The sequence below is a fragment of the Scatophagus argus genome, chromosome 2 (assembly GCF_020382885.2).
Source record: "Scatophagus argus isolate fScaArg1 chromosome 2, fScaArg1.pri, whole genome shotgun sequence".
Classification (NCBI taxonomy): domain Eukaryota; kingdom Metazoa; phylum Chordata; class Actinopteri; family Scatophagidae; genus Scatophagus; species Scatophagus argus.
In genome coordinates, this window is record NC_058494.1 from 7,047,108 (window position 1) to 7,072,317 (window position 25,210).

At 41.1% G+C, this 25,210-nt stretch overlaps 1 protein-coding gene across 5 annotated transcripts in view; it reads right to left on the bottom strand.

Annotated features, from left to right (window-relative positions):
- The window catches only part of rgs12b (regulator of G protein signaling 12b), a 43,493-nt gene that overhangs the window by 15,428 nt on the left and 2,855 nt on the right, over window positions 1-25,210 (bottom strand). For all 5 annotated transcript variants that reach the window (XM_046404126.1, XM_046404136.1, XM_046404144.1 and 2 more), the window contains exons 3-5: window positions 24,958-25,197; window positions 23,447-24,433; window positions 18,870-18,989 (exon numbers count right to left, since the gene is read on the bottom strand). In XM_046404126.1, coding sequence (XP_046260082.1) covers window positions 18,870-18,989; window positions 23,447-24,433; window positions 24,958-25,197 — 1,347 coding nt within the window. The remainder of the gene's footprint in view (window positions 1-18,869; window positions 18,990-23,446; window positions 24,434-24,957; window positions 25,198-25,210) is intronic.

The window sequence follows — 25,210 nt, forward strand, 5'->3', positions numbered from 1 at the left end:
TTTAATTTCTCAGGAGTCAAATAGTTTCTCACTAAGTTTGGTATGCTTGAATGACACTTCATAGAGTAAGCGTGATCCTCAGAGGTAACTGCAATGCAGAAAACCCCAACCAGCTATTAAATAGGAGCTTTAGTATATTTGAAACATTTTGTCATGCTCATGCTCTCAACAGGAAATCACATTTTATGACATCATATTCAAACTAAACATTGAAAAGAATTTACATAGGTGTTTGTGATATTGGGTCTACACCCTGTCTTTACGCACAGGGTGCAGCTACTACCTTCCCCTCAATATACACAGGGAGCCAGTACATAGCTGCAGTTACTTCTCTCAAAGAACCCACATGGACCTAAATAACAATTTAGGATTTAGTAATTTCCCAGTTATGGGACTGATAAAGGATTATCTTATCTTAACAATCACTGTCAGCCTTCTGCAGTAACATTAGGCACCCAAGTGACACCCAGTGTACAAATCAAACATCAGAGAAACAAGGGTAAAACAGCCAAGTTTTTTGTATGAAAATCTCATTTCTTGGCCATGTGTACACAATTAAATGCCTTTCTGATGTATTTTCTACAAGAACTTGTGCCTGTAGCACTGAGGCAAGAAAGGTATCACTGTGACAACAGAGCACAGGATGAAAGAAAAGATCATTACCTGTAGGAGTATGTCTTTGAGTTCAAAACAATGAAATGAATAAAAATGAAACTGCCAGTAAAATAAAAATAGGAGCTTCTAGTTGGTTTTAATAAGACAAAACAATGAACAATGGGCTCTACAACTGAGAAACATTCAAAGTGTAAGGAAAAGACTGCCCTCCAAAAAACCTTCAAGGGGAAGCACTTTATATCACTAACATGCCAAAAATTATCCATCATTGTGAAGTAAAAGCACTCTCATATTTCCCACTATAACCTGATTTGTACCAACAACTATTTTTCTTTTTAATGAATGTGACATTACGCATACCCAAATTTGGCAACATCGTCACTCAGATTCAACGTACACTTTTAAACTAATCAAATCTAATAAAGCTGACCCTGGCGGTGTAGCATATGTGCTGGTTTAATTCATGTGTGTCTTGGCCATTTCCTCACTTGAGCCAGGCTGTCCTGGCCAGATGGCACAGCAAGCATAATCACTCGGATTAGCTATTTCAGACTGTCCCTGGAAGAGCAGAGGTTGGCACCAGCACATGAAAAGAGATTTGATGTGACTTTATAGCAGCTGATTGTGGTTGAACTGCCACGGAGGACAAGAGGAAATGACAGAGGTAGAAACCTCACCAGTGGAAACTGGTTACCCGATCCTTACACCAATTAGATTCCCACACATTTCAGCAGAGTGTATTCTGTTTCTAATGTGAGTGTGTTTCATGTGAATTTTTGTTTCATGTGGGTGTAATTGGATGTATGCATGTGGTCGACATCTGTTAGAGGTGTCTTTTGTATGCTGGGTTCTTTTTTTTTTTTGCATTTGTGAATGTATGTGTGTGTGCGTGTGTGTGTTCACCCCCAATCCCCATTCAGCTCTAGTGTGATCACTTCCAGACGTACTCTGTGGTGGAGTGGTTTGGCCCCTGGTTTAGGCCCCAAGTCCCCTGTCCTCTCTTTTCCTCCTTGCACTCTCATCTAAACCATTTTCAGTCTCTCTCCTTTTGTTTGTTCTTCTCCTCCTATCCAGACACCTCCCTCCCCCCACTTCTTCCTCTGTCCCCAAGTTATTCTCTCTTCTTTACTCCCTCCTTCCTTCAACCCTGCTTCAGTCATTCCAGTGGTGTTCCCCCCTCCTCTCCTGGCAGATCCCAGTCATTCCTGACAGCCCACAGGGAATGACTGGGGTTTTCCAGACTTTCCCACCTCAAGCTTGTCTCCCCTAGTCCCTATCCACAGAGCAGCATGCAGCTGGAAGATGTCTTATAGACAATCATAACGTTACATATATCCCCAGAGTAACAATGCTGCAAAGAGGTCCTGCCACTTCACAGAACCCATGTTTTTGGCTTCGGCTGCTTTCACACTTAGTACGCTCTACATTACCTCAATGTTAGCGGCAGCAGAGATCCACAGATACATCACAGTCCTGATATTGTGTGCAATTATTGTGTGCAGACTGTTGACAGATATTAATGGGGCTTATGTTCCCATCATACAGTTAATGCCCTGATAAGACCAACAGAGAAAAAGCAGCACATGACTAATGGCCATGATCATAGTTATTAGAAAAAAAGTTCCACCAAAGTGTGTGTGGTTATGAACATTATGGATTCAAACAAAGCTGTCGCTGTAGCCTTCTTTTGATCGATTAACACGTCAGTATAAAAACATACGTTCCTTGTAGGTCAGACGCAGCCACCTATCTTTGTATGTAAGACTCTGTGGTCTCACCCAATTTTCCTCTTCCCATCTTACTCAATATTTTCATCCAAAATGTTGTGAAGTAGAAGTAGATAACAAACCCTGAGCAGAAAATGGAAATACCCAGTTAAAGTACAAGAACTACAAAATTGTACATTGTACAAGTACAGTATTTAAGTACAATACAGTAAATTGTACTTATTTACATTCACACTGAGGGACAGTCCAGAGAAACTGCAAACATTAAAATTCATATGAAGCCAACTAAATAACGAGAGTAGTAGGTTGAAGGCTTGTAACTGCTGTTTTGTGTAAAGCTATAGTTACATGTGAAAATGAAACTGTGAAAATGCAGGAATTCATTTGCTTATTAACCTTGGGTAACTTTGATTAGCACCCAGCTCTAGTTTGCTCAGATCATACGTGTAGCTAAAGTCATTTATACTGATTCCCTGCTTGCAAAAAGACCAGCAGGGCTGTGAGCTGCAATGCCCAAACAAGGCCTGTGGGTGCTGACCAGTCAGGGCAAACTGGGCGAAAGCAGACATAAGTCAACTCCCTTTCATGTGAGCAACCACGCTCCTTTTTGGGTGAAAACGAGCGATGTAAAAGTGCTAGTGTCAAATTGTAAAAAACTAGTGGCTTTGCACGTCGTATGTCAAACAATTTACACAGTTTTATATAAATTTAAACATTTTACTATTTTCCTTACTTTCTAAAAAAGCACAGGACAGTGAAAGAGAAAGTGAAAGAGCTCAGTTAATGATGTTAACGAGTAAATGTTTACATAAACTGAGTAGACCTAAATTCTAACGATGAACAGCATAAAGTAATGCAGGAAGTAAGTCTAAAACCAGCCAGACTCCTAATCATAAAAAAGTCATATAGGTAATCTTATTTTATCCTATTTAATTTGCATTTTCGGAATTTGCATTTATAGTTAAATCTGTTTGACAGTAGGATTTTGGAAAAACGACTGGCTCGATTTTCATGAAACTTGGTAGAAGCATGCAGCACGGGCCAAGAAAAAATCTATTAAACTTTGGAGCAGAACCAAATCACTGGGTGCATGAATTTGTTATTTACTGCAGATAGGATTCAGCTGTGGGTTGGCCCCTCCACCCACTCAAGAGAGCAGCGGTGGTCGAATAAGCCAGACAGTGAATGATGCAGAGAAATAAAACATTATCTGCTGTTTCACATTGGTTTCATTATAATAAACTCTTCCACACCTCCTGGTGGGTACTGCAAGCCCACTGCACAAAGGCTGACACTCACACTCACACTGAATCATTTACAACACAATGACATAATAATAATAGTAAAAAGAAGATACAGGTACACGCAGGGTATCCTCAAAGACCACCACACACATCTAGTGAATCACATGTGGTGACACTACAACTGCACACACCCAGCAGATCAGCGGTTAGGGTGTCGGCCCCGTAACCGGTGGATCGCTGGTTCGATTCCCCGTACCAGTGTCCATGGCTGAGGTACCCTTGAGCAAGGTACCTAACCCCCACTGCTCCCCGGGCGCTGCACGCGGTCGCCCACTGCCCCGGGTTTGCTGTGTGTGTGTGCACGTCACTTGGGTGGGTTAAATGCAGAGCACGAATTTCGTTGGAGTGAGTTCCCTCCAATGACAAAATATGTCAATTTCATCTTCATCTTTATATTTTGACAAAATGCTTTTGGAAATATATCCAGAGTGAGGATTGCAGTTTTGTTTCTAATTTAATTTAATTTTGCAGTTTAATTTGTTAATTTAATTGCAGTTATTTGCAGTTGATGTTTTTGTACATCAACACACAGACAGTCTAAGTTCATATAGTGAAAAATGTTGGAAACGATAAATCCTATGAGTAAATCCTGAGCCTCATCATAGCTGTCTCAAAATATTTATTTCGGTTTTCTCTGAAGACTTTCCGCTGTACTGCCAAGTTTACTGCCAGCTGCAGCTTTTAGTTTTGCTGCTTAAATGTCCCACAATATTTGTTGCAGTGACATTACTGCATCATGGAAATGTTTAAAATGACTGAAACCAGCCTCTCTAATCAAGAAAGCACACATCACTGCAAAACACAATAAAGAAATCGCCTGGAAAATGTGTGTTGCATGACAGACAAAACAGCCTACAGGGACTGTTACAGGTGGAATGACATGTCCATGCTGGTGAAGGTCTCTAAATAAATAATAAAGAAAATAATCCAGTTCGGGTGGGTGGTTTTGCATCCATGTAGATTCAAGTGAACTCACAACACTAGTCCAGACATATAGTGGATGCACTTGCTCATTTGCATAGCGTAGAAGAGGAGACTCTTGGCCTTGGCATTCTCCAAGAGCCTTTATAATTTTATTACAGTTCAGTGTACATGCTCGCCCAAATTGGTGTTGATATTTTAGGGGGCACATAACACAAAAGGCATCAACCTAAGAATATGCATTACTGAAAACCCTGCGCTTTCTAGCAATGAAGTAGAACAGCAATCACACTAATATGCATCTGGTTGAAATGTTTAGGCACAGCTGTTACTGCAGTGGTCTGCCATGTCAGGCTGGCCCCGCAAAATTAACAAATACCATCAAGCACCATTATTTGGTTTTTATCATACTTTTGATGCTCAAGTTAGAATTTTATGGTATTCTGGCTGTCCACAATGTCACATAACATAATGACTTAAAGTATTCATGTTATATTTGAATGCAACCGATAGTGGATCTTTGAGGTTGACGGTCTGCCTGACTCTTTATATATATATATATATATATATATATATATATATATATATATATATATATATATATATATATATATATAGATATAGTCTATAAAATAATGAAAAATGCCCACTACAGTTTTCTAAAGGCCAACATGACACCTTCAGACTGTCAGTTCTGTCCAACCAATGGTCCATAAACCCCAAGAGACTCATTTTTCAACTCTAAAAATGAAGCAAATCCTCACATTGGAGAAGCTTGAACCCCCAACTTTTTGCTTGATAAACGACTGAAACTCTTGATCATCATTGGATTTCCTGATTAATCATTTATCAGTGCTTTTTGGTAGATACTCAGTAATGTTAAACTCGATCTGATTCCCTATTTATAACTTGTCCATTAGAATAGTTCTTTTTGTTTAGTGTGTGTATGTTGGCACATCTTTAATAATATCTTTGAATTCACAAAAATAATCACATCTGAATCACATCTTTACAACACACACTGGTCTAAATCAATCACCCAGGCCCATTTTTCAGTCCTAGTCCATCACTGCTGGTACATGTGACTGACTCACTACATTTACAGGACAGGATTCAAATGACAGGAGTGTCAGTGGGAATTGGATGTTGTTCTGCAGTATGACTTTGTTGAACAGCAGGGATGAAATGACCCTTTGGGTTATGTGTTTGTACACCTACATCATTCTGTTTTCAGCTCCCTGAACATAAAACACCACCTTACACATGCCTGCTTGTTTATGTGTGAGTGTGTGTGTGTATCTGTGCAAAGCGGTTACAGCGGTGTACAGGTCCACAGGTCCCAAGTGCTTTATTAGCTGTGACTAGGGGGAGAGGGGACGCTTACATCATCTGTTATGAAGGCTGGATGTCGGGTTCAAACTATGGCAAAACACAGGGCACAATTTACAGCCTTTCATTTTCACTGTTATCATAATATTAATACTGTAAAAGCCATAAAAGTCTCCTTAAACAATCTTAAGTTTCCAAAATGTTCCCTGTCTGTCTGTATGTGTGTCTAGTGATTCCTGGAAAAAGACACTCTGTTTCATAGGATGAGACACAGAACAGCCAGTAATACTTCACAGGGTGAATAAAAAATGTCTATCTGTGGGAGAAACTGTCAAGGATAACATATGCACTCACACACACAAAGACAAGACTGTTTGTACCACAGGAACCTGGCTCCATCACTGGAGCTGTAACTGCCACCTTTGGAAAGGAATGAACTCCAGCTCTTATGTGTGTCAGTGAAAGGTGAACACGAACGGAAATAAGGAAGAACACTGAGCATAGCTTCTGCTGCTGTGCCTATGAACACTGGCATTACTAAAGAAGGACCACACCTATAAGTGAACAACTGACACACACATGCTGTCCTTAAAAGGTGACTTAGAATTCACAACACAGATTTCCCAACTGCATGCACCCAAACACACACATGCACACACACTTCCAGCTGAGGAGGAAACTGTTGCGCCAACAGTCTCAATGTGTTCGTGCCTGTGTGTTTACTTTTGAATATGAGGTGAATAGTAGCTGCCATTGAGAAGACCAGAGTCGCCCTGCCAGGACCAGCAACCATTAAAACCGCTTAGCTTTAGCGAAGCTTATGTAGAAGAGGATGGGATGTGGCAGACAAGCTCATTAGGTCTGATTGGTCCAAAAGTGAGTGAAATGAGGTCGTGCAGGTGTGAGCATGGGTGACAGTGCCCGCTGTGCAACCCTGAGATGAAGACAAAGTTAAATATAATCACCTCCTGGAAAGAAAAGAAATAACTAGAGATTTTCAGGAATATTTTCAAAAACATAACTGACTAAATCAACATACAGCGATTAGCAGACTGTGTCAATGGACCCTGTGTGTTCACCACCTCAGTGTTCCCACAAGTATTTCAAAACTTCATAATTTTTTTTAATTCCAGGGAGAAATCCTCTGTGACTGTCTCTGGAATTCTGGGATGAAAGCCTAAATCCCAAAGATGCATTCAGGAATCAATATCCACTCTCTATGAAAGGAAGGAATGCAGATAATGTTTGTTTCGGTACAATGGAGCCACACAGGAGATGTGACTCAGAGGCTGAGCCTGTGATAAATCTTTGTTTGACTTGGCTCCTTTCCTTGAACGCACACAGACACAGAAGATGGAGAACAAGATGTAAATACAATACAATCTGATCACATACCTCTGTCTGAACACACTTGCAGCTGACAGCCGACACGCTAATTAAAGTGAGATTTCACAAAATCAGCTTAGTTAGATCAGCTCTTTATTGTCTTAAAGATGCTTCTGTCCTCACTTTCTAACACACACACACACACACACACACACACACACATGACAAGCCTTCGAGGTGAAACGCAAAACCATAGGTTCTTCCAGTGTTTGCTTCCATTTGTCTCAATCTCTGGCCACCATCTCTACCTTAGTTTCTCTTCCTATCTCTCTCTCTCTCTCTATCTCCCGCTCTGGCCCAAAACACATCTGGCTTTAAGAGGAAGCGAAACAGCCAAGAGCTGTCTCAAACTCTTGTTAGTCTTTTTTTCTCTTCTATCTCACCTTTATACACACTTTTCCCCAGCCTGCCACCTCCTTGTCCCTTTTTTCTTAAAAGACGGGACAACTTGTTCGTTTTAGCTTTTGAATTGTGTCTTTCCCTCCTGTCCTCTTTCACTTTTATTTTGTCTTCATTCACTTCCATTGATCTTTTCGCCCTCCTCCAGATGGTCTGATGGCAATGGATTTCTCTGTACTTTGCTGTAGGTAACAGTCCCCTCTTTTCTCTGTCTGCCCTTGTCTTACCTGCTTGTAGTGAGCACAACCCTGTTATGCACTGCTGCTTTCACTGAATGACACTCACTCTTCCTTGTTCATCCTTCTCTGATTTTTGTCGTTAAGTGGAAAAACTGAACCCGGGGTAGAAAATTAACGTCAGGAAAAGTCCTTCTGAATTTTTGGCTGCTAAGTTGTTTCCACTCGTGGCACTTTGGCAGCATTATAACTAGACTTTGGTTTGTTGTTAAAAACTAATTTGGCTTATAAATCAGAGAATGTTTGAATATTTCAAATCTAGTGTTAATTAAGTTTGCTTCTAGTAAATGAGTAAATGTAAATGAGCAAGTAAGTCTCTCCTTCCATCCACCTCCTCTAGCTATACAAAAAATACAGCATATTGTGCACTCTCCATATACAAACTGCTTACTCTGTGTGTGTGTGTGTGTGTGTGTGTGTGTGTGTGCACTACTCACTGTATTGAAGTTCCAGACTCGCTTGAAGGAGAGCCTCTTCCTCAGGCTCATCCTGCTCTCCTCTCACAAAAGAGGGAACCCACTGATTGCTCAGTCTACATATCTGAACCACACAAACACACGTGAAAAAGGTCACACTCACTTGTGCGCTGACATAGCTTCTTCGGGAGCTATCTAAAGCAGGAAATTCATGCAGACAGCTGACTCGCATGGAGCCATGCCTCAGCACGTCTGTCACACACTCTTCTAAGCATTAACCTTAACTTTGAATGTACTGCATCTCACTGTTCTCTCTTACTATACTACATATCTCTTCCTCTCTTTCTCACACACTTAGCCGACAGACTGACTAGGAAGTTTCATTCTCTCGCAGACGCGTGCGTGCACACACACACACACACACACACACACATACCCAGCTCAGTTTCCATAGTGACACGCCCAGATTAGGCAGCAGTTCCAGAGAAGGGGAGGGAGCAAATGTCAGTCTGCCAATCACGCTGCAGCACAGCCTGTTACCTCTCCACCCTCCTCCTACTCCTCCTTGTTCAAATCACAGTGGGGCAGGTTTAGGTACGATCAAATTCAGCTGTGAAGGATGTTTCTCATGATACATGAAATGTAATGTCTTTGTTTGCGTATCATGAAGAGAGGTAGACCAGAGGAGGAAACAAAATGAATGAAGAAGAAAAAGACTTTTTTCCAGCATTAGAGATAAATGAAATTTCTGCAGGTTTGTTAAAAGGTCAGCGGAAGCAAACAAAAGCACTTCACAGGACAGAGCAGCCTACTTCAGCACGCACACACACACACAAAGACTGCAATTGAATTTGTGCATATGGCCTTGAGCCTACACTTCGCTCCCCCAATTTCCTGTTTTGGCAAAAAAAAAAGAGTAAGAGTTTCTCTTACACCTTCTCCTGTACCTCCACAGTCTTTTGATGCTACTGTCTCTCACTATGATGACATACTGGCATTTACTGTATAGTGACAGGGAGCACATCCAGTAAAAAGGTCTGTTTGAATTGTGTTTCATAGATAAGTATTTGCATAGTATTGTTTCTGTGTCTCACACACATTAAACAAATGTGTGTGAGACTCATTATGAACCACAATAAACTGCTGATGAGTGTTTCCATTTGCCCATACTCTCTGAACTGCAGCCAGCCTCGAAAGCTGTAGTGAATCTAAATATTTTTTACTTGCACATCCACTCACAACTGTTTTTTGTCTTTACATGCCAGAAGACATCAAAAACATCAAAACAGAATAGCTGCAACCTTTAAAAACAGTAAACATGAAGAGCTATGTGAGCTTTGTCCACTACTACCTCCTCCTCATTATTTCCAATGAAAGACTTTCTCACTGTAAAGGCTATTGGTCCAAAATGTGACATTTTCACAGCCCTCTTTTCAGCACCACAAGCACCATTTGAGACCATAGAACTCAATATAGTCCCATATTGTTGTTAAAGTCAATGTTAACCTTCCACGTCCCCGTCTCATAGGAACATCAGAGATGGCTGCAGCATTACACCACCACCCTCCCAGAAAACACACACACACTCACTGAAGCAAGGCGCTGCCAATGTGCTAATTACCAGAGTATCTAATGTTAAACAGGCCATCCAGTGGAGCTCTCATTTTTAAAACCTGGTTCAGGTCATTTTGTAAAATGCATCCCAAAAGTCAGCAAAGTCACAATGTTCAAACCTCAGACTCTCAATTTTAGAACAGCTTACTTAGAGTCTTTCGATTGACCAGGGAGAATAATGAGTGGTGTAGGAGTAACCTGTGCTCAAGTTCAGCCCAAAACACATCAATCAATGGAGGGGAAGAGAGAAAGACTGGGTTCCGAGACTGGAAGAGAGTGATGTGACAAAGTTTAAGTTGGCTACATTCACATCCTAAAGGGAGAGAGGAGTGGAGAGGTGAGGAGAGGAGAAAGGAGGGGAAGAGAAGAGAAGAGAGGAGAGGAGAGGAGAGGAGAGGAGAGGAGAGGAGAGGAGAGGAGAGAGTAGAAGAGATTTGTTATATATCAGTCCTCTCTTTAGCCTCATTCCTGCGGTCTAGCCAAGCAGCTCTACTTCCTTTGTGTGTGTGTGTGTGTGTACATTAGATCATGGTCTTCTCTAAGGCAGTTCAACACAAAAGAGAAATATTCTCTTTCACAGATATCAGATGACAGTAACACAACAGAGCTACACACAGAAACAGACACATGGTTCTGTGCACTCACACACATGCAGAACACATGTTAAAAGTTAAGACTGAGACTGAATTTTCTCAGCTTCTGGAGTGCATTTCTGTGACACTGTTTTAACCAAACCACACATATTTACATGGCTATATGTGTTAGCTAGAGAAGTATATTATATATTTAAGTAGGTTTACTAGGCTGCATTTCTTATTGTTTATACTATCACATGTCTTGTGACTACTTTTTGTCCATGTCTGGAACATGCTGGCATACTAAATAAGCAGTTTGCAGATTTGTGCACAGAATATTATAGTGTGATGTATAACATTGTCTGAAAATTCACTTAGGAAACCGTTTTGATATAAAACACCCTAACAGGCTTGTTCAAAACCAGAAAAATGCAGTGGTTTTGTATATTGACACATAAATCCAATATTGCCATAAAGCAGTGCTGCCAACTGATCTTCAAACTGTAAGATAATAATTGTAAGGAACTGGAAACAAGGTCTTAAATGAAGTAACACAGGGGAAATCAGCAGGTGGTTTCCATTACTGGTTTAGCTGACAATTCAGAAACAAATACATTAAAATGAAGGACATGTATTAACTCACTTTAAAAAATCCTGCAAAAAATAGTCTACCAAACCCCCCGTTTTTCTTTTTCTCCTTCTTGCACACAAACACTGTAATTCAACAAAACTAAACAGTGCCCTCTGCTGTCATAACAGGGGAGGCAGCGATCTTCAGATCAGTTTCTTTAAGTACTTCAATACCACTATTCAGTAAGAGTCAGTGACGAGTCAGCTGATCAGCCTCATCAATCATCTACAGTGTGTGTTAGCATCAATAACTAATGGAGGTGGACAGGTCACCAGAGAACAGACCTTACTGGCAACAAATCGCACGCGCGCACACAAACACACACACACACACACACACACACAACACACGTAATTGTACGGTCAACATACACATGTAGGTACACCATCAACTCAGACAGTGGCCATCTGGCCTCTTCCTGTATGTTGTCTCATGCTTGAAAGCTCACTTGCTATACACGTGACTGTCAGATCGGCATTAAAGGCGACACGTACTGCTAATTGATATTCAGCTGAAGTTGACTTGCAAGCGTTTATGCATTTTAAAAGTTACGATTTACAGTAGTCGCTGGCGTACAAGTCACATACACTGCAAAATTATGCAACAAAAAAAAAAAGAAAGAGAAGAAAGCTTGAAAATCACAGTGACTCATGCTTAAACAGGAAAACTGCAGCGGAAAAGAGGAACAGTGGTCAACAGGAGACCTTCACCAACACACTGAAGGAAAAACACTTGACAGGATATTTACTTAACAGCTCCCGCAAAGTACAACCTCAGACCGGTAAGATCTTTCTCTTATTTCATCGACACATTTAATACACAGTGCTGCGCCTGTCTTATCACATGACACTGTTTGATTGTGCTGATGTGGTAAATTGCACCCATCTGGCACTTGATGAAGATAAAAAAGAAGCACTTGTGTTTATTTGAAACTGGAGCTACATCTGATGTGACTCCTGGCCTCCTGAGGTGTTTCGTGTACAGGAGCAGCGTTGATCCTGTCTCATCATCTGATTTTTCTTCCCCAACGCACTCTGCTCCCAGGGGATATCACGAGGAACACACACAGTGAGAACACGCACACACAGAAGAAGAAATGTGTGTGCAGGTTCTTATCTTTGGGTGTCTTTGGGTGATTCTGTGCTTATTCACTGTTTTTTGGTATGTTACTGAGTTTTGTTTTGTTTATTCTCTGTGTGTGTGTGTATGTGTGTGTGTGTTAGGTCAAAGGGCTTGCACACTGCTCTTTTCTCACTGCTGTGTTTAGTGACATAATGTCCTGCGTTGCTTTCCACCAAAGTGCCAAAAGCTCCACACTCAAAATTGCATATGTACACACACACATACACATCTACTGATGTATTAGACAACTTACAATGCATGGTTGGCATGGTGATATTGTAATAGAAGATTGCATTAACACATTAAACATTTTAAATAATAATAATACTACTTAAGACCCCTGGAACAAAAGCAAATACAGTTTCTGAAGTTAAACATATCTAATGGACTACACCAAAGAATCAACAGGTTTCCGTGCTGACACAACCAAGAAGACCATGATGATTGGCCTGCACATGTCACATGATCTGTCATTTCGGAGATAGGCCTCGCAAAAAGTTTCAGGATATTTCATTCATTTTAACCCTGAATACATATCTATGTATTGGGTGATTAGTGTAAACTGACACCTTTACACAAACAAACAAAAAAGACAGCTCAGATATTAAACAATTTGTTCAGGCTTCTTACAGATACAAAGCTTACCAAGGATTAAATTCAAGCTGACAGTGAATCGATTTGTATTATTTCTTCAGCTGGTAGGTGAAGAATTTGTTTCGACAATGTGGCTGTAGAACAACCACGACTGTCTAACACAGTCTGCATGCTATATGTGACACGAACAAGAGAGTCATCGGTGGGATCATATGTGGACTGCATCAAATATAAGGAGGGCAAACACACACACTCTCTCACACACACACACACATACACACATGCACATATTAACTCACTGGATCAGCAGCCGTTTCAGAATCCACGCTCAAAGTTTGTTGCTCCATGAAGGAAGAGACAAGTAATCCTCAGCACTGCATGGGAGATCTTCCCTCAGTACACATTGTCATCAGCTGTTGAACGTGTGTGTATGTATGTGTATGTGTGTGTGTGTGTGTGTGTGTGTGTGTGTGAGTGTGTGTGAGTGTGTGCACGCGCAGAAAGACAAAGCAGCAATGCCTGATGGCTTACAAATGTCCAAACCGCTACAGAATGTCGCTGTCGCTAGATTTCCCTTCCTTCTCTCCCTCTCTCTCACCCCCCTCCTCCTCCCTCTCTATCATCTCTCCCTCGTCCTGCCTCTCCGCTCTCCCCCTCCTCTTTCTCTGCCTTTCCACCCACCCTTGTATAATTTCTATTCCACCCACACTACTGTGGGCTGAGACAGCACGCACACGCACACACACACACACGCATATACACATTTGGACAAATGCAGAGGCATGGCAGCAGAGGGAGACCCCTTGCCATTAAGGAACACACACCCACACATAAAATCAGCATGGAGTTGAATGTGTTACCCTAAGAGCTCTTCTGTCATCTGCTTAGTATGCCCCATGCACGTCAGGAGCATGGAGCTGGGGGTGGAGGGTGGGCAGAGGCAGAGGCAGAGCAGACAGGAAGACAGAGAGAGAGAGATGTGTAGAGAAAACAGGGAGATCCACTGGCTGACAGCAAGAACTGATAGCATTCCTCATTCCCCAACATGCCTTGACACACAGTGAAGGTACTCATCCTAACACCCCCTCCCACACAAACACACACCACTCATGCCCATCCTCCACTTGGCCCAAGGGTGAGGACAGCGGGTGAAGCACCACCTCACTTGCATTCAGCACTGATAAATAACCAAGAGAGCATTATACAGGCAGGAGACAGTCCACAGGAACACAACGTTTTTCACAGCATGGCTCGTCAGAATGTCACGTCAAGACCGCCTTGCAAAGAACTCTCGAGATATATACCGGGTCCTGTGTTCACACAATAAAGTATGGTAACCAGGAGCTCCCAACAACCACCAGGCAAAGTTCTTTCATGTGTCCATCCAGCACTGTGTTTACACTGTTTTCAGCATAGATATCAACTATGTGTGAAAAATCATGATGAAAGTTTGGTAGAATATATTTTTGCTTTGTTTTAAAAGAGAATTATAAACATTAAAATCAAATTGTTCATTATGCTTAATGCTACTGAGTCCGTGAAAGAGTTGTATACGAAGAAACTGAGCCAGTAAAGGGACATTTTTTTAAGACCTCTTCATCGTAACAACAATACTTGCCTCTATACTATACTTAAAAAATATAGTTTCCTTAATAACTTCCTCTGTCCATACTGACCACATAGACACGCTTCAACTGCAATGAGTCATCAATCTATGGAGGACTTTCAGTATTTTCAGTGAAAAAACAAACAAACAAAGAAGGTAAAATTTACTGTTTTTGCCACTATGACTCCCTTGTGGCTCAGAAAGAAAACACCCTCTGTGAAAACAGAAAGATGGAGCCTGGCACTAAAATTACTGAGGTTTGGATGAAGATTTGTTTTGATCAGCACAGACTTACAAAGCCACATATTAGCTTCGGATGAACTTTAAAAGCATTTTTGCACAGAACCAGGACTGTGGATTCTCTCTTAGCCTGTAAAACATTAAGAAAGAATCTGTTAACAGCCAGTATAGACAGGAGGAATGAGTACAGTGATCAGCAATTCTTTAAACTTACAAATGGGCTTGAGAGTATTGTGCTAAATAGCATCCTTTGAGAGTTGTTTTTTGACCCTTTTAATAAAACAATAATTAAAGCTGTGGGGATATAGTATATCGTAAATACTAATACTAATCACATGCACGTCTGACTGATCCTTAACTTGCACTGCAGAGGAGCGTGCATTCTCAAAAACTGAAAATGTTCCAGCAAAGTTCAAATATCGCTTTAAGGTGACTTGACCTCAGAACACAGTCAGATGCATGTCTTAAGGTTATGGCTGCGTGATGATGCGTGTTTGCACATGAGATCAGAAGAATGTTCCCAACCTTCCCTGTCGAAAAAAAAAGACAGATTATATTTGTCCCAGTGCAGAAGAAGCCAAGATAAGCCAGTTAGACACATACATATACACACAGGGCCACTTCTATGGTACAACAGAGAAGTTAAGTAGCAGCTGCCTGGCTTTGACATGTAAGAAATAAGCAAATCCGAAAAAAAAAAAAAATCTAAATAAATCCGCAAATCTGCACCTGCAATCAAGGGAAACTGCATAAGTGGCCGAAGAGCCAAAATCTTTCATTAAAGCATAATTCTGTAGTATAATTCAGCACTTCATCCACTTTTGATTATCAGACATTTGCTCACAATGACACGTATCAGCTATGGGGCAGCAAATATGCCTTTCTACTCTGTCAGAAATACAACAGAAGATTAAATATTTGTGCATCTGCTTCGCAGGGTAGTCAAATTAGCCACTGGCAAAGGACACCATCTATTACATTGTTTTAATAAAGGAGACTACATACTAGAAGAAGACAAGTAAACAATGTCGTCTAATGCAGAAATAATGAACCTGTGATAGACTGTCTTTCGCAATACATGAAATGTGGCTTATGGCCTCTGCACTACACGTAGCAAGGGCATCATTTCCTGTGAATCATGTGTACGTAGCTGGAGTCCCATCTGGCATTGTTCATTGGAAGAATCATTTTGCGCCTGCTTTAGCCTGTTTTTCAATGTCAAACATGGTGCCAGCACTACTTTGCTCAGTTGCTACACCTCTCAAAAATTTACCAGCAATTTTTCAAAACTTGCCTGGCCAACATATTAGTTTAATTTTAAATCCAAGTGTCTCAGATCTTCCTAAGCATTACTTCAACATTTATTGTACATAACTTATGGTATTAGTTATCAGCATGTTTATATATTTATATTGGCAGATTTTACACAAAACTCAATATTATGTGCTGTGCAGAAAGTCTATTTATCATGTGTGTACTCAGTACTTTTAAGACCTGTTTGTAAAATTAACTGAAGACTTAATGTGCAAGCTCACATTAAGATGTTTGTCGATTGTATCAAATTAAAATAAAATCTGTAAATTTAATAAATGATTTACAGCAGCAATCAGCCTATTGTGTGCACTGTTTAGTGCTTATATTTGTGCATTCAACCACTAAATAATCATTTGCACCTGTTTTCATTTGTCAGTCTTACTTTAGTAAGCTATTAGTAAATAGCTTACACAGGTGTGCACCTGCAATTTGTTTCTGTCCTTTGAAATGGTTAACTCAAGTTTGCTGCCTGTGAGGCTGTTTTTCATCTTGTTGACGGTTGTCTCTAAAATAGTTTTCTGTGGTTTTGAACACTTGCACTTTCAAACTGTTGTGTTTCAAAAGTTGTGCAAATATTTTTTAACTGTGTCTCTTAGCCTGCGTGCACATATGACCCTGGACAATGATACTGCAGAAAGGTTCATCAGGCAACGGAGATCCAGGCACGCAGCTGGAAAAGAGCAGATGTGTACATCCCCAAATCCTTCTCTTTACTGTTGTCAACAGACACCATCCGTCTCTTTGTTTGCGTGTGTGTGTAATGGCTGAACTCTACAATCAGACCTGTCACAAGATAAGCTGTGAGCCTCAAGCTCTGGTAGATATACACACAGATACATTCAGTACTGCGCACATACATGTGCGCTCACACACACTCCAACTATAGCATGAAGTCTGAAACCTGGAGGAGCTTAAATAGCACAGCTAACAAGATGCTGTGTGTGTGTGCGCAATTAATTATAGTGCGCATGCTTATGAGCATTGCTGTGTTTGTATGTGACTTAGAGTTTGGGTTGCATATGTGCGTGCGTGGTTCTTCATGCCAGTATGTGTGTGTGTATCTCTCCTGTGTGTGTGTGTGCGTGTGTGTCTATATGCTGTATGTGCTTTTGTGTTGAGACCTCACTAACGAGGGGAATGTCAGCTTGTTGCTCATCAGAGCTCATTAGAAGTGCAGGCTAACACTTTGAACCCCATTACCCCCACCACCATCAGTGAAATCCACCACACACACACACACACACACCTCTCTCTCTTCTCCCTTCTTCTACTCAACACAAAGCCCTCTCTGTTTGTGGACATTACTGCAAATGCAGCAAGAGAGAAAGGTCTAACACCCGGAAGAAAGGGGCAGAATAGAGGGAAGGTCTACCGCTGTTTGAAATGCACAAAATTGTTTGCAATTGAAAAATTTGCAAAAATGCACCAGGGTTTTCAATATTATCACCTAATGACGCATGACTTCCCTATTGTTTTTTTTCATGATTAAAAGAAAATGAATATGACTGCATGACAGATACATTCGGACTGACAGCACAACGTAGGCATTAGCACAGCCGAGTACAAAATGTAAACTCTACCCAACACCACTGTGAATGGAAAATAAGTATACTTTGAAGTGAAATTCCCACACAACAATGGGAACTGGAATTCCCACAGGAATTTGATCAATCGTTCGATGTTCTTATATAAGAAACATTATGTTAAAAAGCAGCACCTCCAGTTTGAATGCAGCCAGTAATTCCCAATCTTCCGTACTTCCTGTCTCTCTCTCCACTGAGTTGTCCAATGAAGGAAAAATGCCAAAAATGCACATTAAAAAAAATCCACTACTGAAGCGACAGTGAGGGATTTGCTTATCAGTTCCCCGGGTGCCTCAGTAGTCACTAAACGGCGGAAATATTTAGCTTTCTTCTGATCGCTATCTTAGGACTAAAACTACTCTTATGAATTGTGTTCACAGACAGCAGGAGCAGGACTCTCATTTTGCAGGACTGCTGTGGTCTCTCCGACCTTCACACAAACACACATACTCAGTATATTCACTTTAGTCAACTTTAATGATCAGTTTTATCCTGTAGTTAGTCATCTGTTTTGCTTGTTTTTTAATTGCTTTAAGAAAAACGGTTACAAAAATAGCTGCTGGAACATCACATATTTATACACAATTCCCAACACATTTAAATTGAATATACTGTAGCCCTCTGCAAAGCTAAGACATTGGTAGACATGACAGCTGTCTATTGTATCGTTCTGTACTACTGCAGTCGCTGCAGGCTGTCTCTTTAGAAAATGCTGTTAAGTAGAACTAAATGGGCATATTGTTAGTCAGAACTCATGGCTCTCAAATGACTGTGTACCAGGTCATTTCTTGCAGCTAAAAGGAGTGTAAAAGTACAATTATTACAGTGTATCCATACTGCACTCAGTCAACATAATATGCAAAACTTCTACAACTAAATGTATGGCTGCATATATCAAATATAACCGCAGTTAATGTTAAGTAATCTCTTGTTATCAAAACTGTGCAGCAATCTTCCAAATGCATGCATGTCAACGTGTAAATATGCGTAGGCTCTTTCTATAAAGTGTCTCTGTCCTCGATTGTTGCCACAGTGATAGGAGAAGAGGACTTGACATGTCATGTGAGGATGTATGATCAACATAAGCTGCTATTATTAGAGATGGATGGTGCACGTGTGGCTCAAATGTGACATGAACACAGTGGTCGGAATGAGCTTGAGCACTGCAGTAACACTCAGTGCTTACTGGCAAATGTCACTACTGTGTGTGTGTGTGTGTGTGTGTGTGTGTGTGTGTGTGTGTGTGTGTGTTCCCACCTCCAGGTCATCCAGGGAGCGGGCCAGGCTGAGACGTTTGGAGCGTCCAAAGGAGCGCCTGGCTGAGGAGCGCTGGGGGAGAGGAGGGAAGCCCATGGTCAGACCACGGAACCGACCACCCTGTGAAGAGAAAATAGCATCAAGTTCAGTTCATATGTTCTGTGTTATACAACTACAACTGAGCTTCCATTAAAACAAGATACTTTATTCCAAACTAAGAGAATAAAGCAAACAGCAAAACAGCAAAATAAGAGTGAGAACCTTTCAAGAGTAAATTAACACCAAAAATTGCTTGGTTAACTTTCCAGTGAAAATAATGAAAATAATGACATAGAGGTACAAGGTACAGTTCACCATCATCCATCCTGTGGAGGATGCCATTCATTTTTACATCCCGGCACAAGTTTCTACACAAAACTGCTCACAACAAGACCTGTGGATCATCTTGAGTGATTTCTGAAATAAACTAAATGTATTTACTGCCGCATTGAGCACCAAAATAAAAGTTCCATCTTATTTATTTACTTCCTTTTCAGTTCAGAGAAGGCAGATACCTCTACAGCCGATATCTCCAAAACTCTGCAACTCACACCAAAAGTACTCTAAATGGATAAATAGCTCTACACGTAAGAGGAAAAATATGTATTTATGATTTTGCCATGAACTGTCTCTTTAACATGGATCAACAGTCTTCTGAGCTCTCAGTTTGGCCACATATTATCCCTCTCTTATACCTTCTGTCACTTTTGACTGGCAAACAACACAATGGAAAAATAAACAAATGTAGAAATTAGAGCATGACTGATATGATGATCTCAGCCTATATTGGCTCATTGTGTATATTTATCAGTACCAGTGTGTATGTTTACCAATAAATAACAACAAATTTCATCATAGACATGCCAAAGATGAGGTCACCGAAAGTCCACAAGACAGTATCACGATTTATTTTCAAACTGTAAAATGTCTCTTTCAGTAGGTATCCCTGTCACAGTTCTGTTAAAAACAATGTCACAGAATCTTTGACAAAAATGTTTATTTAACTTAAAAAAGAACAGCAGGTGATAAGTCGTTATCAAAGTGTGGACCTTAAACACCCAGTATGAGTCAGGCTATAATGGGAGAGCACTCACCTTATCTAATATATTCACATTCAATCAATTTTTCATTATTAACCTGTAGACTAGCTGAGATGACAACTATGACAGCTGGTAGCCGAGGTCATGTGTTTATATGTTAATAAGACTCTCATGCATTAATGGGACGAAATGTTTGTTTATCCACCCAGGTTTTACTTAATCTCGTCTCATGGGATATTAACTCGTACAATAACTTGCAGTAATTTTGCTACATTTGCGCTGTCCAAAACTAAATGAATTTGAAAGCCATGATCCAATCCAAACAAGTTTTCATGAATAGACATTGACACTATTTCTTACACCCTATAAATGCCACCCGTGCGTGCATTTGGTGGGACAGGTGTTGCATTAAACTGAATGTATGTATATAGGTGACCTAAATAAAGACAAAGCATAAAATATAAACAGAATTAAAATAAAACTTGCATGAAGAGATTTGTGCATCTTTGCCTGAATTTTACACATGCATGTCCATTGGAGATGGGCTTCTTTTTTTTCCACTGAAATGTTAAATTCCACATGTCAGAGGGAGGCATGTACGGGCGTGTGATTTAGCCCACAGTACAAGACAGTACTTCAGTCAACCCCTTAGCAACAGCCACAGCACAGAGACACATACTGACAGACAAACGGGGTAGACAATACTTCATGTGAGGAAGCAGTATTTGCCCTGACACTGGACTGCATAGTATGTTTCAGGTGGTTTTATTATAGTGTTCACTTTCATTTAATAATAGCATGATGTACAAAGACTACTGGAGATGGTTTAACAATTGTGTAGTGGAGATCCACTAACTGGAATGAAGTTAAAACTGGCCAGCTGTTACATGAAGCCATAAACTGTTGCATGTGAAAATTAGTCATTGGGTCGTGAAGATTTATTGTCCAAAGCCATCTGACAATGATGAAATCACACAAAAAAATGTTTGCGTCGCCTTCACAAGTTTACAATTAACCTTTGAACAGCTGTCGTCCTTCGGTCTTTAGAAAATAACAGAAAAATCTTGCTCCGTGATCTCCTCCCACAAACGGCATTTTGCCAATATGCTTATGCTGCAGGAGAGAGTATATATGAGGGGACTCTGGTTGACTAATGAGTGATTAATCAATGCTGATTGGCTCCAGAGGCCAAACTGTGACACATGTTGAATCTGACTGGCTGATTAGAAGCAGGTCTTGTCGGCATTTCATCAGGAGATGACCAGCCGTGTTGCCTGGATACCGAGTCTGCGCGTCTATGTGCTTGTGTGTGTGTGTGTGTACGTGTGTGTCAGATACCACAAATTTGAACGCTAAATTACATATGTGAACACCAACACTGTCACATGACACCTGTTTAACCCGGCTGGTTTAAAACAAGTCTTATTTGTGACGGCAATGAAGCAGAAAGTAAACAAAAGGTTTTATGAGAGAAGCTGAGATTTGGATTCAAAAGTAAACAATAAAGTGTTGATCCGAGTGGTGCTGCTCTTGTTTTGGGTGTGGCTGTAACAGAGCTTTTTCAGAGAAACACCACATTTTAGTGGGAAGCTCACAGCTCTTATCTGTGCAGCGGATCTTGATCCCCTTCACAGACACACAAACTATCGATGTTACAGAACTGAAGCATCCTTTCTGTTTACAACAACACAGCTGTCAACATCAAAACCAAACACAAATATACACACAACACTTAATCCTTGTAAAAATAATTCCTAAAATAATAAGCAGTATAACAGGAGATGAAATGTGCCAAAGCCTAACAGGCATCCTAATCAAATAGCTATCTCTTTAATTTCACAACACATGAAAAATGAAAATGACCACGATGTCCCATCTCAAGCGTCAGGATACAGCTGTTTGTCTTTCTCTGTATTCGACATATTCAAGGAATTTAATTCCACAGATACTGCAATTTTAGCTTTCTGTTTCACAGGAGATGAAAATCATGACTGTGATTCTGTGGACAGATGAGCTTCATTCCAATGTGGATTTATAACTTTTTTAATGAAAATGGACATTCACAGGACATTCAGCAGGCTTATGTAGGTTTAGATAGTGAAACAGTGCCACCATGTGGTAAACACTAAAAATCAATTAAGGATTATACATAACAGACTGTATGTATCATCTGCATGCAACAACAGGTCACAAATCACTTGTAAAGAATTTCATATTACTTATGAAAGACAGAAGTAGTGGAAGTGGACACACAAAGCTTCATTTGCCTCAGCAGAATCAGCATTTTATTGTGACTACCGTTAATCATGGCTTACTATGACAGTCATAGCCTCCATGACCTGTAGGGAGCCCTCCAGTATGAGGACATTGTTCAGAGGGGTTAACATCCACCTTCCTGTCACTGCCTTTACCCTGCCCATGGACTTGTAAACACTTCCTCTGATTGTCCCCCAGGGGTCCCTGGGACTGTGTCTGATTCAATTTTTGCTGGGAGAAGCACCAGCCTACTTCAGTACCAAGGAAACAAAAGCCTATCCCCAGTTACTTTTTAATATGTAAATGTAGGCAGAGACAAGTCGACTGTTTCCTACACACTGCGTAGGATTTTATATGTGCATTTCAACAGACGAGCTGTAAAGAGGTTAATGCAGAAGGAATCCTGTCAGGCTGAATATATCTTTTACTCTCTGTCAGTATCTCTTCCTGTCTATTGTGTGGAAACAATAAACAGGCAGTCAAATGTGCTGTAGTACAATACAAGGAAATTTATTCCCCAAAAATGTGACAAATGCATTATTGTAGCATAGCTTAAACTTAATTAGAATAGTTTGAGAGTTTTCATTTACCGAAATTACCACGTTTAAAACTAGACTGAAGCTTGCTCTGCGGTTGTACTGAGTCTCATTACGGTGGGAAACAGGTGGTTTTCAGGTGAAGGCATACGGGCTAGTGCATAATACATGATCTGATACTGGAGCAGTCTGGATAAATAACTTATCAATCCACTTGTACTGAGTCTGTGGGGACAGCCAAATGGGGTGCTGGCATTTTTCAGTATAGTGTAGGGATGTTTGGTGGGGTGAGTAAGGTTCATCGCAACTTTTAAAACCACTGACGAGTTTTAGTCAAGGACTGCATGGGTTAAATCCTGGGTCTCTTAAAGGAGAAACTGAGAATGCGATGGAGAGCAGCGGGATGAACACAGATGGATTTACAGCCTCAATAAACTGTAGTCTTGGACACTCTCTAGTCAGAGTAAATTTCCACAGCAAGGGTGTGTGATGGGGGATGCTACCTGCTGTTCAGGCTTCTCATCTCATGGTCAGTTTTGACACAACTCTTACAAAAGCCCACAACTTGGCTGAATGCAGCACTGTAGTAAGGCTGATGATCTATTGGACTAAATTTTGAATAAAAAATTAATAAAATATGCTGTGAGCACCAAAACTGAAGGGTATCTCTAGTTAAAATCCATTTTTAACTTTACCAAAAACATACCTTTTTTTCTCCCTCCTTCGCATTGCCTCGTTTCTTCTCTCTTTCCCCTCTCTCTGCTCCAGCTCTCTCCCTGTCCCCAGCACCAAATAGTTTCTTGGCCCACTCATCTTTCTGAACAGCCAGTCTGTGGGTGTGGGAGTGGGAATGTGAAGGAGGAGGCGGCTGGCTCCCTCCAGGTGGTGGCAGGTGGTCTCCAGGTGCCAGTGGGGCCCGGTAGCGATCAGCAGGGATCTTATTCATGGGTGGGGGCAGGGTGCTGCAGTTAGCTGATGACCATCCGTCCGTCGATTCAGCATAGGACTCCTGATCGCTGCTCAGGCCCTGGAGGTGGCTGTGGTGGTGCTGCTGACGCCAGTCTCTCAGCACATGGACTGGCAGCCACCGCTGCTGCTCCACCCCTACCCCTGCTCCTCCACCCACTCTCTTTTCTCCTCCCACCACAGCTCCTCCCCGCTTCCCTGTCGAGTAGTGGTGTGGGTGGACCCCTCGAGAGTGCCTGCCAGGGACATCAGAGTGAGCCAAGGGGAGAGGGTGAGGAAGGTCAGCCAGGTGTGGTTCGTGACGGTAGTGGCCATTTCTCAGAGCTGGTGGAGGAGGAGGAGGTGGGTGTGAGGCCGTGGCTCCTAGGGTGGGGCTCCAGGCCTGCTGGGACGAAGGTGGGCTGTCCCACTGGCGTGGCCCAGAGGTGTGGTTGTGGTTTGGAGGACCTCCGAGGTCGACTAAAAGCACCCTGTTGTTTTTCTCTTCGGGTAAAAAGTTGCCAATCCCACTGTCACTGTTACTGCTGGTGCTGTGGTTCTGCTGAGCATCGTCTGGATCATGGAAGGCCCGAGCACGGACCCCTTCAATGTTGTCCCCCATGTCCCGATAGAGAACAGAGACAAACTGGAGGAGAGGCTGAGAACTTGGTGGGAATTCCAGACAGCCTCCTGTGTCTGGGTCCGGGGTGCACTCAAAGCCAAACCTCCGAGCTACACCCAAATGGACCTTAGGAAACAACAATCATAAGTGTGTCAGTCGATTTGTACAATATATGTCAGTTTTTGTCTATGACAGAATTGCATAGGAAAAATGCTTGAATTGTTGAATCTGCTTCTAATCATATAAAATAGAGCTGTTAGTACATTTCTGGCTGAATAGCACCACTGACACTAAATTAAAATTAACTTGTTTTTTGATTGGATATTTAAATGAGGAAATACTTCTTTTAAATATCCGATCTAAAAGGCCAGCATGTTATATTGTTTTATTTTTATAAATGTAAGTAACAGCAAAGCATTTTAAAAATTTGGCTTGGTTTGTTAAACAGACAAAAAGTTCTATCCACTACACGACAATGTTACAGCTGTATCATATCTGTATAAACAAAACAATTCACATTGTCTTTTGTTTAAGATAAACTGAACATTTATCCCATATATATATATATATATATATATATATATATATATATATATATATATATATATATATATATATATATATATATAAAAAACATCCTCCATATATACCTGGTGGTGACAGAGGTCTGGGTCCACTATGAACACATGGCAAGAAGTCCTCAATGCACCCTCATCATCTCGTCCATTGCTGAAGTGACAGTCGTCATGGTCGTCAGCGGCCTGCATCGTGACCAGTCCGAAGAATCTACGGTCATCTGGACAACAGGCGCTGAACGCTAGTTTTTCTGCAGGATAGGTGGCCAGAACGTGACCTCTGTCGCTGCACAGACGCACACTGTCATGCATGACCTGTCAGGATATG